At 39.5% G+C, this 13,781-nt stretch overlaps 1 protein-coding gene across 1 annotated transcript in view; it reads right to left on the bottom strand.

Annotated features, from left to right (window-relative positions):
• LOC309489522 (uncharacterized protein) overlaps positions 1–13,781 on the bottom strand; it is a 101,176-nt gene that overhangs the window by 62,983 nt on the left and 24,412 nt on the right. Inside the window, exon 3 of the mRNA XM_082158327.1 lies at positions 5,278–5,646. Coding sequence (XP_082014453.1) covers positions 5,278–5,646 — 369 coding nt within the window. The remainder of the gene's footprint in view (positions 1–5,277; positions 5,647–13,781) is intronic.

Raw genomic sequence — 13,781 nt, 5'->3', positions numbered from 1 at the left:
GCTCTTAAAGGGAATGTGAGATGACGCTCTGATTGGTCTATTTCACGTTACGCCCAAACCACACCTATGAGTAATGAAGCTACTTCAGACCAACCCATTTTAGATTTGTGTCAGGTGCAAGAGTAATTTATCCCACCGGTATAATAGCAACAGCGCCAGAGATCCGCCCACAAAATTACTTGCATTTCACGCTTGATACTTGCGTTTCAGATCATTAAAATAGAGCCCAGAATGTCCAATAATGTGTTTATTTACAAAAAGGCATGAGTGAATATAGTAAATATATTATTTCTATAGGTTATACAAAAAAAGGGCAATATAAACAGGCTGAATAAGCTGATCTATAGTATGTTCAATGGTGGCAGCCTAGTCTATGAATGGTACACCCCCCTAAGCTCACAGAAATGGTTAGACCCAAGTCTTCAGCAGCCAATGACACTGACCCGTTAAAACTGATTCTTAACGTGTATTTACGTGTTGATATTTAACGCGCTGATTTGTCATGCGTATTCGACGCGTATTTAATTCACGTGTTTTTGACCCTCTTGGCTTTCCATACTGCTGTATACGCACCGCTCCTGGAACGCATTGCCGGACCGCATCCGCGTGCAGTGTGAAGCTCTGACCTGATAACATGGGTACGGAAAGAAATACGCACCGCATACGCACTGCAAACGGAGTATGTGTGAAACGGGCGTCAGTCGCTTGTCATGGGTGTAAAAAAACAATGGCTATCTGAACATCTTTGCCAAGCGCAAACCAGTACAGAAGTAATCAATAAATTATTGGGGAGGGTCATGCCTTTGTTCACAATCATTCTGGAAGGTCACAGTAAAGTTTATTGCTGGCAAAGGGAGGATCAAGTCTATTTTGACTATAGATCTCAAAAGTCCTCCGGGAGCCCCTTAAATAATAAACCAAGAGTCCCTAACCTGGGGTTGTCGTTACACCATAACATGGATTGACTCTCACAGTAAGAGGCCAGAAGTAGCATTGACTTCTTCAGTCAGAAGTACAAAAGTGATGAACTTCCTGACATCAGTTTTCAGCAGACCCTGAAATCCTCATGGCATTGGATCTGACTGTGGATGTCAATTCAAGAACGTGGAGTTTGCTGCATTCAAAGGTTTCTGTTTACAGTGTTTTTGCAGCGTTGAGCTCTGAAGCCAGTCACAGACACGTCTGTTGATCTCCTGAACGCGATGGCCAATCAGAGGCGTTTAAGTTATGCAATTATGCAATTTAATTATGCAGTGTAGACAGCTTCATTGATTATAACAGAACTCTGTGAGATCGCAATGCAGTGAGTCTGAGATGAGTGACAGCTTTTTAGTGATTATAAATGGAGCGCACTTTGCTCATGTTTAAGCCAATTAACATCCTTTTAGCTTACTTTAGGTTACAATATATTTATGAGAACAAAGGTGACATCAACGGAAAATGAAATAGTCTGCAAAATGTTATGTTGGTCTAATTTAAACACTGCCTGCATCATGACGTGATTATAATATTTCACCATAATGTGTTATTTATGCATGACAGCACAGTTACATATCTTAGTTTTGTTATTAGCAGTCACAATGTATATGTTTTAGAAAGAAGTGAGTGAAATCTTAAGTTAACGACTCTTCATGGCAGACACTGATGTGTGTGTGTGTTATTCTAATATAGCTCTTTACTGCAAACACTGACACTGTGGGCCGTTTTGCTTGTTTAAACTGCAAGTAAAGTGCTTAAAATAAATGTAAACTTTTTTTCAGATATATTGCTACTTGCTTTGACTTGACCAAAACCTCCTAAGTGTCTTTTAGAAGAAACCATGGCTAGGACTGTAGTCTAAAGCATTCATGAGCTGCAATCATTCAAGCTTATGTAATCTTCCAGTGTTTGCTCATAGGGAAAGGTAGAGTCTAGTTCATTGCTCTTTTATTTTTTATTCATATTATAAGCTCTAAAATGCTTATATTATGTGAGCATTTGTAAAGACTTTAACATCATCAGCTCCTCCTGTGGTTATTAACTTCCTCTGTTCTGACGAACTCAGTGTTTAATTTCTGCTAGAGTTGCTGTTAGTGACACTGTCCCACGGTGAAGTGTTGCTTTACACGTGTGAAACGAGTGAGACTCTGTTAACCGCACTCTCTCAGCACACATCTGCTCTGAACACAGTTTCAACATGTAGCAAGAGGGAAGGGGGCAACTCCAGCAGAGACGCCAATAACAGCAACAATGGTCGACTACGCCACCCCAAAATACTGGGGACTAACAGCCCTAAGGGCACACAGGTTCATTAATCAAAAGGATGGGTGAGGAGATGTGGGTCATATAGAAAAGACAAAAGATGTACACTTTTATTTATCAACACTGAAAATATAAATATTTAAAAATGTTATTTTATAGTAACGTGCACAATATGTACTAGACACACATAACAAACTTATATTTAAGTTGAGCTAGTTGACCAGCAGCGGAGCTACCTGGAAGAAGCACAGGCTGGCTGCCTCAATTAGAAGAACCTCAGTAACCCAAACACACACCCACACACACACGTGAGGATTGGATGCAAGAAAACACACGCCACTAGGTGTAATCACCACACACCATACGATAGCAGCCAGCCGCCCTGCTCCAGAAACCCCCCGCTCCTGCAGAGAACAAAACTAATACAAACAAAACAAGCTTCTAGAAAACAATATAAGTATAACACAGCAAAAGAAAACAACAAAATACAAATGACGTATCTTAAAAGAAACAAAAACAAATTAAAAGCACACACTTCACTCAGATTCAGCAGTTATACTTACAACGCCCAGAATGAAGTATGAACCATAACAAAAAAAACAAATAAACATTCATAAACAAAGACTCAATATACTGCACAATCAGAAGATCAAGCAGGTGGCAGCTGGTAAAGACAGACCAGCCAGCAAGCCGCGCCAGCCCCGACCAAGGCGTCACGACACCGCAACAACGTGCACACAGTTACTATAAACTAGACGTAGAGACAAAACAGCAACGTAGTCACAATTAGACGCTTCACGATTTAATATTGACACGCAATATTGACACGGCCTAAGCCGTCGGCGGCAACAGATGACATGATGGCAATACCAAGACGCATATCCAGTCGCCAAAACCCACTTATTTTATACTCCATACAAGGGCAGCCAATAAGCCACACGCATGCGCACGATCTCCCAATAGGTGGAGTTATTCCACCCTGCTACATACACATGGATTATAACGTTCTGCTTTACTCTCTCCAGCCTTGAGAAATATATCAGATCCAGACTCCTTTATCAACACTACAAATGCTCTGGAAGATCTGGGATGTATTTCTCAAGCACCACTGATTTAACTTCCGCCTCCCTGAACTTCTGGACCACTTTGCTAAAACACTTGAACGAGTCGTTTTCCACAACCAGTCTGGCTTCAGAAGCGCCACTAAACTGAGACGGCCCTGCTCTCGGTTATTGAAGCTCTGAGACTGGCAAGAGGAGCCTCCGAATCCTCAGTTCTCCTCTTGCTGGATCTGTCTGCTGCTTACAGTTAACCACCAAGAAGAGCATCTCAGGAACAGTGCTTCAAGTCTGACCTCTCAGTGGGTCCTTCAGGGTGTTGTGAGGTGTTTAAGACCCAATATCTAGCTCTCGGTTATTGAAGCGGCTTCTCAACTACAACTCGCTTCAGTGGACTTACAGATACATTACCAGCTCATGAAGGGGAATGAACATATTCCTAACAAACATCTCAGGAAAGGAGACTTATTAAACACAACTGCAGAGGTTTTATTAAGAAAATTATAGCAATCTTTCAAAATGAAAAACATGCTAAAACCAGGAATGAACAGACAAGATCCAAGAGTCCTCAAATCAGCTCCATCACACAGAACAGAGAGAGATTATACAGTCTGAGTCTGTCCATTACTGTATTAATATTATATTTAAAGCAGTTTACATATGAAGCGCAAGAGAGTGACTTTCAACACTGTAGGCAAATATATCCATAAAATCCATATAAATGAAAATAAATCTGGCTTTTTATATGTAAAAAACTACAAGTCACTATAAGTTTTTTCTCTGTTTTCTGAGAAGAAGAAAATAAAACAATGAACAATCCTCTGTAAGTTTCTGCTATTGTAAATATTGCTGCAGATTGGCTCTAAACTCATCAGTATTTTATTGTAATATTGTGGGCATCTCTATTTCCTCTGGGTTCTTCGAGTCCTTCCTCCCTGCAAAATAAAAGCATTGACTGACCTCTCGTATGTGTTTTTATCATGATTGCAGATTGTTCCAGATCAGATGAGTGTGAATCATCAGATTGTGTGCGGCTCAAAACTCACCAGCTCTTCTTGCACAGATGATCTGAAGAAGAATCACAGTAGGAGCAGCAAACACTGCCATCTCAACAATAATCACAATCACTGCAGGAAACATGAGAGGAAGAAGAGAAACTGTACATGACTGAAGTCAAGGGTATTCAACTATCAACAGTTATTGATGAAGCATTTACAGACTGACTGATAGTTTAATGTTATAAAGCTGTCAGTATAAATGAACGTGTCGTACCTCTGTATAATGATACAGCAGTCACACTGACTTCAGTTTCTGATGCTGTATCAGCTGGATCTGTGGATCACGTCTGTTAGTTCAGTTCAACACATAATGCCACATATACACAACATCATCATCACATAATACTGGAGCTTCACATCACAGAAATGATGAATATGTGCACGAGTCTGTCATCTATTATCTTCTTACTTCACTCTCAAGCTGTCAGGAGGAGAATGGCTAATTATGTGTTTTGTGACCTTTTGTGTTTGTGTTTGAATGATAAGAGTCTGTGTCTGGTGTTGTTGTATTAGCTTGAGCTGAAAAGGATGATTGGGGACAATTATAGACAAAGACAAAAGCCATCGGCACAGATGACGACCGGAATGTGATTTCAATCAACTCTTACATATTTCAGTGAGGTAAAATATCTATATGGTAACATTCATAATTTCTATAGAATAATGTTAGACGAAGCTGTGAATAACATCATCAGTGGCGTAAAAGCATCATCATCATCATCATCATCATCATCATCATCATCATCATCATCATGTACCTCGTGTAGAAGGACTCACTGCTGTCGTTGAATCAGCTGGAGCTGTAAAGGACGAATGTTTGTTCAGATGATTCATACTGTACAAAAGCATCATTATATTTTAACTAGTTAAAACACAGGATGACTTTTAACACTGATTCATGAGACTCATTCATTTCTCACCTGAATACTTGACAGTGTATCTGACTGAGGTCTCGAGTTGATCTCTGTGAGTAAGCTGACATCTCCACTCTCTGTTGTCATCTTCATTCAGGAGTGTTGTAGTCAGAGTGATGATACAGTGATATTGATCTGATGATGATGATAATATCTGATATCTGGAGTCTGTCTTCAGATCAACACCAGCCTGATTCACCCACAACAGCTCAACTCCCTCAGAACTGACCCAATCATCACAGGAGAATACAGAATACAACTGACAGGAGAGAGTCACAGAGCGGCCTGGACTGATCTCAGTCTGTGAGGATGAAGATGATGAAGATGATGACGATGATGATGGAGATGATGATGATGATGATGGAGACACTGAAACTGAACACAAGACACAAATCACAGACTCTTCAATCATCATCTGAGTTTAAAGGGAGAATCTGCCCTTTTTAAATTGAGCACATAATCATAAACTTACCATGAAGAACATGCAGATAAACATCAGCATCAGGTCCTTGTTCTCCATTCACAGATTGTTCGCAGATGTATAATCCAGAATCTTCTCCTGTGACGTTCTTGATGTTCAGAGAGCAGTCAGACTCCAGACTCAGTCTCTCATGTCTCTCTGAGTCTTTATTCTTTATCCCTCCAATAATCAGTTCAACTGCTCAATGTCTGTTATAGTAGATCCATGTAGTTGATTTGCAGTCAGAAAGAGTTTTATTATTACAGGACAGACGGACATTTTCACCAGAACTGATGAACACATTAGTCACTCCACTGGTTCCTGAAACACAGTATATCTCAGTGATCATTATGATATATATTAATAAATGAAACATAAAACACACCAGCATAAAAAGCAGAAGTTTTAAATCATAGTATTTTTCCTGACTTAAAGCAAACAACACACTCTCCAGAATAAACGATTAGTCTTTATCAGAGAGCTGTTCAAATCACTGACACACTCTTAATATGAAGATAATTCTTCATCATCAGATGTTTGAGTGACACTATGTCCAGTATCAGGAATAATACAGTATGATCTGTGTGTATCAATACACAACTCTGAGATCACAACGTGAATGTGTGCAAGAATAAACTGAGCATGTTCAAATGAACTCTTTCCAGACTAATTCCACTAAATGTCTTTAGAGAAAATACAGATTTCTTTACCTGTGAGAAGTGAAGAGAGAATGATCAGTCCCAGCAGACACAGATCACACTTATCAGCCATTTTCTGTATCTGTCAGTCTTCCTCTTCATTATATATAGTTACAGCTCTTCCTTTAAACATCATCAGCTCCTCCTGTGGTTATTAACTTCCTCTCATCTGACCAACCGAGTGTTTAAATGTGTTGCTATATAGTGACACTATACCAGTGTAACTTTGTCCTCTCTGTAGATTAGGCTCATATAGACTCTGAACTGTGTACTTTAACACTGAGGATTTTGCTCTGTGGTCTTGAATGGTCTTGACTCTGAGTGACACTCAACTTTCCTCTACAGATGTATAGACATTAAAATTTGTTAATAGTTGTAATAGTTGTTCTCGAAATAAAAGAGAATGTGTGAAAAGTAGCTGGTTGAAAATGAAATAAAATGTTCAAATGAAGATGTGTTTTTTGCAGAGCGAGCTCAACCTAAAGCCTAGTTTGAGCTTGGCCTGCGAACTTGAGGGTCATAGGAAGAGAGTGTGTATGTGTGTAGCTATAGATACAAGACATGTTTAAGGGTGTTAAAACCACATGTGTTTTTGAAGAGAACTTGGAGCATCTCTTGCTTCACAGATAGAAAAGGTGTGAAGCCGAAGAGGGTCAAAGGGAACAGGGGAACTTTCCATATAGAGCTTTTGGTGTGTGTGCTGCATAAGACAAGGGTGATACGATCTGTAGATGATCTAAATATGTGCTTTCACAAACTTATGTTAATGAAAGTCCCAAGCTTTACCTTATAAGGGAATTAACTGTACTAAGGCCTTCTTGCAAGAATAAAGTACTTCAAAGACAAGTGGGTTTGCTTTTCATTGCAGTCTCACCACTAAACAGATCATATCTGCAACAAGCGGGACAGCACCAACATGTGTGTTAGAGGGTTTAAAAAGGCTTGATACATAAACATATACAGACATAAACACATAAATAAATAAATAAATGAGTTCTTGGAAGTTTTGTTGTTTCATAATCTTGTAAGTGGACAGTGCTTTTGTTGAACAGAGTTCTTTAGACTGGATACAAGAGGGTGAAAGTGATTAATAGAGAAGGTCGTATGTGCTTATTACAGTAATAACAGCTTATTACCACCTATAGTTACGTTTTAAAGTCAAGCGCCCTCTAGCGCTTCTGTTAATAATGACAGTGTAGTGTGTACTATTGTTGTATTTTGTACAAATACTATTTGTTGTACTATTTGATGTGCTTCTTTCAAAAAAGCCATATTGGAAAGTAAAGATCAAAATAATTAAACTCTTATCAAATTAAATTTTTTTTTTTTTTAAATACTTTAAATTATAAATAAATCTTTTGTAACAAAGTAAAAAACAAAAAAAGCTAAAAAAAATTTAAAAGCACTGCAGATGATAAAACCATGATTTATATAAAATCTAATTGTATTTATAAAGCACATTTAAAATCAACCTTACCGTACATGACAAAAAAAAACAAAAAAAACGAAAAGGCAAAAATTACTAGAAAAATTACAACAAGAAATTAAGACAAGAAACGCAGTAGAATTACACAGGATTGAAAGAGAAGAGATGAGTTTTAAGCACAGATTTAAATAGTGTAGATGCAGGTCTAGCATATAGTGGGAGGTTATTCCACAACTGAGGGCCAGCCACTGCAAAAGCTCCATCACCTCTGCATCGTAAGCGAGATCGAGGGACAGACAGAAGATGCTGATCTCTTGACCTAAGTGATCTGGGTGGGTTGTGATTGACGATTAAATCAGAGAGATATTTAGGGGCTTGATTACAACGAGCTTTGTAGGTGAAAGTTAAGATTTTACAATTCGATAACGAACTGGCAGCCAGTGTAGAGAGCGCATAATTGGGGTAATATGACCACGTTTACGGCTGGCGGTGAACAAACGGGCAGCCGCGTTTTGGACCATTTGAATACGAGAGATTGCAGACAGAGGACGCCCGACATATAGTGAGTTACAGTAGTCCAGTCGTGTGGAAATGAAAGCATGAATGACTGTCTCGAAGCGGTCTCTACTTACAAATGATTTAACATTGGCTAGCTGGCGAAGGTGATAAAAACTAGCGCTAACTGTGCTGTTAATTTGTTTGTTTAATTTAAGACTGCTATCAAGATAAAAACCCAATTTTTTGAAATGCTTCAAATGCTTGGCTATCTTTGTGTTTTATGGGTATGTAGATTTGGATGTCATCCGCATAGCAGTGGTAAGACACACCAAATCTACTCATGATAGTTCCCCGGGGTAACATATACAGAGAGAACAGTAGAGGTGCCAGAACCGATCCCTGGGGCACACCACAGGTGAGGTGGGTCGCTGAGGATGTTTGAGTGCCAGTCGAGATAAAAGGACCTTATGATCAACGAAATCAAATGCTGAGCTCAGATCTAATAGCACTAGGGCTACAGTGTCCCCAGCATCAGTAGTCATGAGAATATCACTGAGGACCTTTAGAAGAGCAGACTCAGTGCTGTGAAGGGGTTTGTAGCCAGACTGAAAGATGTCAGAGATAGAGTGAATGAGCTAATAATTCTGCAGCTGCATAAAAACAGATTTTTCGAGAATTTTAGATATGAATGGCAGGTTGGATATAAGTCTATAATTCTCATATACAGCAGGATCAAGTGAGGGCTTCTTAAGAATGGGAGTCACAGTGGCGACTTTAAAACAGTCTGGTTCATTCCCAGTCGCAAGACAATTGTTGATAATGTTCAGAAAGTCAGATTCAACAGTATCAACTTTAATTTCAAAGTTATTTCCCTGCGTGTCTGGAGGGAAACCATTTTGAATTTGCTCCACTGTACCCAAGAAAAAATAGGATTGGGTGTCAGCTGATTGAGAAATCATAAAACTGTGATTTAACAGAGGGGTTAAGAACAGAGTCAATGGTTGAAAAGAGAGTTCTGGAGCAATGTGAATTCCTCTTAATGATGTCAGACAGGAGTTTGTTCTTTGCTGCCCTTTCTGCCTTTTGAAAATTATTTAACGAGGCAGTCAGCATCTCGAATGATATTTGGAGCATGTCTTTCTTCCATTTTTGTTTGAGTCGACTGCACTGTTGGCGTAATGTCACTGTTTATCCATGGCTGAGACTTATGTTTGGGATGGATGAGCTTGCAAGGTGCGATGGAGTCAAGAATGTTGGAGCATTTATCATTAAAGTCTTGTATCAGTTCATTGACATCTAAATCTGAAGTAAGGGAGCCAGACATTAGAGCATTATCAGCCTCCAGGTGCCGGCCAGAAAACATGTCCTGGGAATGTGAGGTTAGGGTGCGAGACCAACGTACATGAGATGGTGCTGTACTGGGTAGAGCTGGAAGAAGTGTAGAAAACAATACTGGTCTGTGGTCTGAGAGTGGAAGGTCACTGATTTCAATATCAGCCACCGATAGACCGTATGACAGTATTAGATCTAATGTATGACCGTGACTGTGTGTGGGACCATTTACCCATTGAACAACATTTATAGAGGATATTACATTTAAAAAGTCTTTAGCTAAAGCAGAAGCAGGGCAGCATACATGAATGTTAAAATCACCAATTATTAAAATATGGTCATATCTCATCAAAGCATCCCCCAGGAGATCAGAAAACTCATTGATAAAGTTACTAGATGAACGTGGACGATAGATTAGCAAGAGTAGAATAGGATAGAGGGAATGTAAATGAATTTCAAACTTCAAAGCTCGTAAAAGTGGCTGTTGACAATAAACGACACTGAACATCATTTTAAAACCCTTGAAGTCCCCCTGCCCTGCCGGTTAACCGGGGAGTGTTAAAGAAGTCATACTCCAGGGGAACCAGTTCGGAAAAAGGACTGATATCACCTGCTTTTATCCATGATTACATCGCGAAGAAATAGTCCAGATTGTTAGAAGAGATGAGGTCGCTGCAGATGAAGGTTTTGTTTACTACAGATAGAACGTTGGCGAGGGCCATCCTAAGTTGTGGTGGATCATGTGAAGAGTCGGAAGTGAACACAGGTTGTGATGATTCACATTCCCGCATCGGAGCCATGGAGAGATCCGTCGAGTCAGCCAGAAGAGTGAAGAGGGGATAATCGACTGAATCCACCGACGATTTTGATCCACAGCCTTTCGAAAAATCCGATAATGCCGGATTGAATCCGACGAGGTGGAGATCGACACCGAGGTGAAGCCCAGTGCCCAGGCTGACTTCAACCGAACCGCAACGCTCACCGTTTTCCACGTCTCCACCGGCGTCTCCTGCATGGAAGTTCAAAGACACGCCAGCATAGGATGGCCGGGTGAGTAAAACTCAGAGTTGTTTAGATCGGGATAAGTCCTGAGAAGCTTTGGCATGGCATGATAAATATCTAAAAGCTGTTGCTGATCATAAGCGATCAACGAGTGACAACGTAGAAGAAGCAAAGTCAATAAAAACATAAGTAACGCAATGGGTAGACGGCAAGCCACACACACCGGCGCCATCTTCAACCTTCATGATTTATATATTTATATAATGGTAATGTTGTTAACAATATCACCATTTGACCATGTGCTGTTCTTGTGGCGCTGAATAATGAAATGCGATGAACCAAGAGGAAGATGAAGAAAGATAAGAAGAAGGGAGGCGTGGCCAGGCGTTTTCCTGACAGTCACAGCTAAGCTGTGAATTTTAAAGGAACCGTATGTAAGATTGTGGCCAAAACTGGTACTGCAATCACTTTCAAATTACTGTAGAGCGGTGTATCCCCTCCTCCTCCCCCCTGACTTGAGGTTGCCAGATAGGCTGCAGGATCCAGCAGGAATGTTTGTAGCTGCAGCTGTGGCAACTAGAGCAGAGCTGGCAACCCGGATGCCGAAACACTACTGAGTTCGTGATTTGGTAGATAGGTGGAGGGTGGCGCTTCAGGCCAAAACACAAGATGACAACATCAACATCAGTTGAGGGCTCACTGAAAAAGTGAAAAATCACTTTTAAATGACAATATCCTGGCCAGACTACTGTTGTCAGTGATATAAGTATTTGAAATGAACATGATTTCTTAATGTCTCATTATGTCTCACATATCAGGGCCATTTTATGATTAATTGAAATACATTTTTTACATACGGTTCCTTTAAGTATGTTTTTTTATATATATATTTATAAGTAGTCGTGTTGATTGTTTGCAATTCATGTGGAACTAAGTAAGTGAGCTTGACATTTTGGTAACAAATCAGCTGTGAATGCCATCTCTCTTTCTCTATCTCTCTTTATTTTTCTTGTTTATCTCTTTCCTTATTGTATTTCTTTGTGCTTTTACTTTATCTTTTAATTATTTCTGTTTAAAAAAACATCTGCAAATGGCATCAGAGTCATTTAAACAATTTAACGAATGTCTGGAAGTGGCGAACACCATGGCTGATGAGTTGGAAACCCCAAAAGTAAAGTTTTTCATCATGGCATTTACCTAAATTTCAAAGAAAATGGCTCTGCACATGCCTCCCCCAATATATATCATTTAGTGTTTAGTTTTAGACTAAACAGAACAGAAAGAAAGGGAACTGAAGTCTCCAATGTTTAGAGACCAGCACGGGAACATCCTAGCACAACGTGTTTGGAAGAATCGATCTGGTCAGTAAAATATAGTCATGCTGTTGTTCACAAGTGATGATGCTTTTGGTCAGCAGTAATGTTTTCTATATCATTACATGTTGTGTTTGCAGTTAAAGCTGCTGCACTAGGGCTCTCAGAAGATGAGGAGGTGCAAATTAATGACATCCCGCAAGAGGTCCCAAGACTTGGTCAGCTTATTGAATTGAAAGCCTAAATAATGTCAGCCTTTATATTTAAATGTAAAATGTCACATATAGGCAACTGTCAAAAGTACGTAATGGACATTTCCATCATGCATATGAAGTGACAAAGCCATATAAGAAATTGCAACAGGGGCCGTTTTACTGTCAAGTAAAGGTGATCCCATATTGTCAAAAATGAAATTTCCTGGCTTTTTTCATGATAGCAGAGGTCTAGGGGCTGTGAAACTACCATATAAGTTTCAAAACAGTCAATCCAGACAAACCATGCACGTAGTCGCCTATGCTTGCTTTTATGTTAAATTAACAGTGGTTTGTGAATGTTTATGCTTTAATAACAAGTAATTTATCACCATCATTACAGGTGTTATTTGCCGTACTTGTGAGCATCACTAAGCCACAGCAGGCTACAGCACACATGACCCTAGTTACCTGTGGTTGGCCTGGCCGTGCGTCACTCAGAAAAAAACGGGCCAATCAGAAGAGAGGCTCATGAATATTAAGTAGACAGGCCAAAATCGACCTGTTCTTGGCAGAGCTCCTGAGAAAACAGCTGTAAAAATATGTTGAGATGGTTTTTGGTACTTATACTGCAAATATATATTCTTAAGGACATCAAAACATAAAATAAAACTTCAGAAAGGTGTACAATATGGGACCTTTAAGGGACACGCCACTAACACCAGTCATTTCAGACAGGGTTCAGAATGAAGGATGAAAATAATCATTATTGCTAATATAGCGTATAACTGTTGAGCTAAGTGAACCTGAAGGTAGTGATGGTGAGATGAAGCTTCATGAAGCTTTAAAGCTTTCCAGCCTGATATGTGTAAAAGTGGTTGATTTCTCCAGGTTTCGAATGCACACAGCGACACCTGCTGGTCAATGCTGATATATTGCAGAACAAATATTTGACCTCAAATATACTGACATGTTTTGTGAGGGGGGTCTGCCTGGGAGTGGCATTTCCTTCACTCCTTTTACACCTCAAACTCGATGTCAACGCAGAAAAGGTCACAATAAGAAGTCTTTAAATAAGAATGCCACAGACGAATTGTCTGGGTTGCTAAAACATGTGACCATCTAAAAATATTTTACTGAAATAAAAGAGTTGCTGTCCATCTCTGTCTCGCTCAAGTCACATGAGAGAACAGTGACTGGGGCCATTGTCCACAAATATAAAGGAACTGTTGTATCATTGGAGAACAAGTTACTAACTGGACAGAGTCATATTTGTACAGGAATAGCAGGACTACAATTGCTGGGATCAGCAGTTGTACATGTGACATTGAAATAAGCAGTCATGTGCCTTACAGTAAATATGACGAAGACATCTGAATTCGGACTATAAAAGATGAGACCTGGACAGGACTCATCTGCTCTTCCTTGCAATCTCCAATCCGGAACGCCAGCAGTTTCCGGATGCAAGAAGCTTTAAGCCTAGCTAATATAACTCTGTTAAGTTAGTACTCATACTTTGAATCTGTAACAAGTATTCTTTTTCATTTTATTTCATTCTTTTAATAAATATTGTTAAACATTTATTATAAT

The sequence above is a fragment of the Leuciscus leuciscus genome (genome assembly GCF_965113295.1).
Source record: "Leuciscus leuciscus genome assembly, chromosome: 1".
NCBI classification, from domain to species: domain Eukaryota; kingdom Metazoa; phylum Chordata; class Actinopteri; order Cypriniformes; family Leuciscidae; genus Leuciscus; species Leuciscus leuciscus.
Note: the sequence above shows the minus strand (reverse complement) of the source record. Positions and strands in the feature narration are given on the sequence as shown.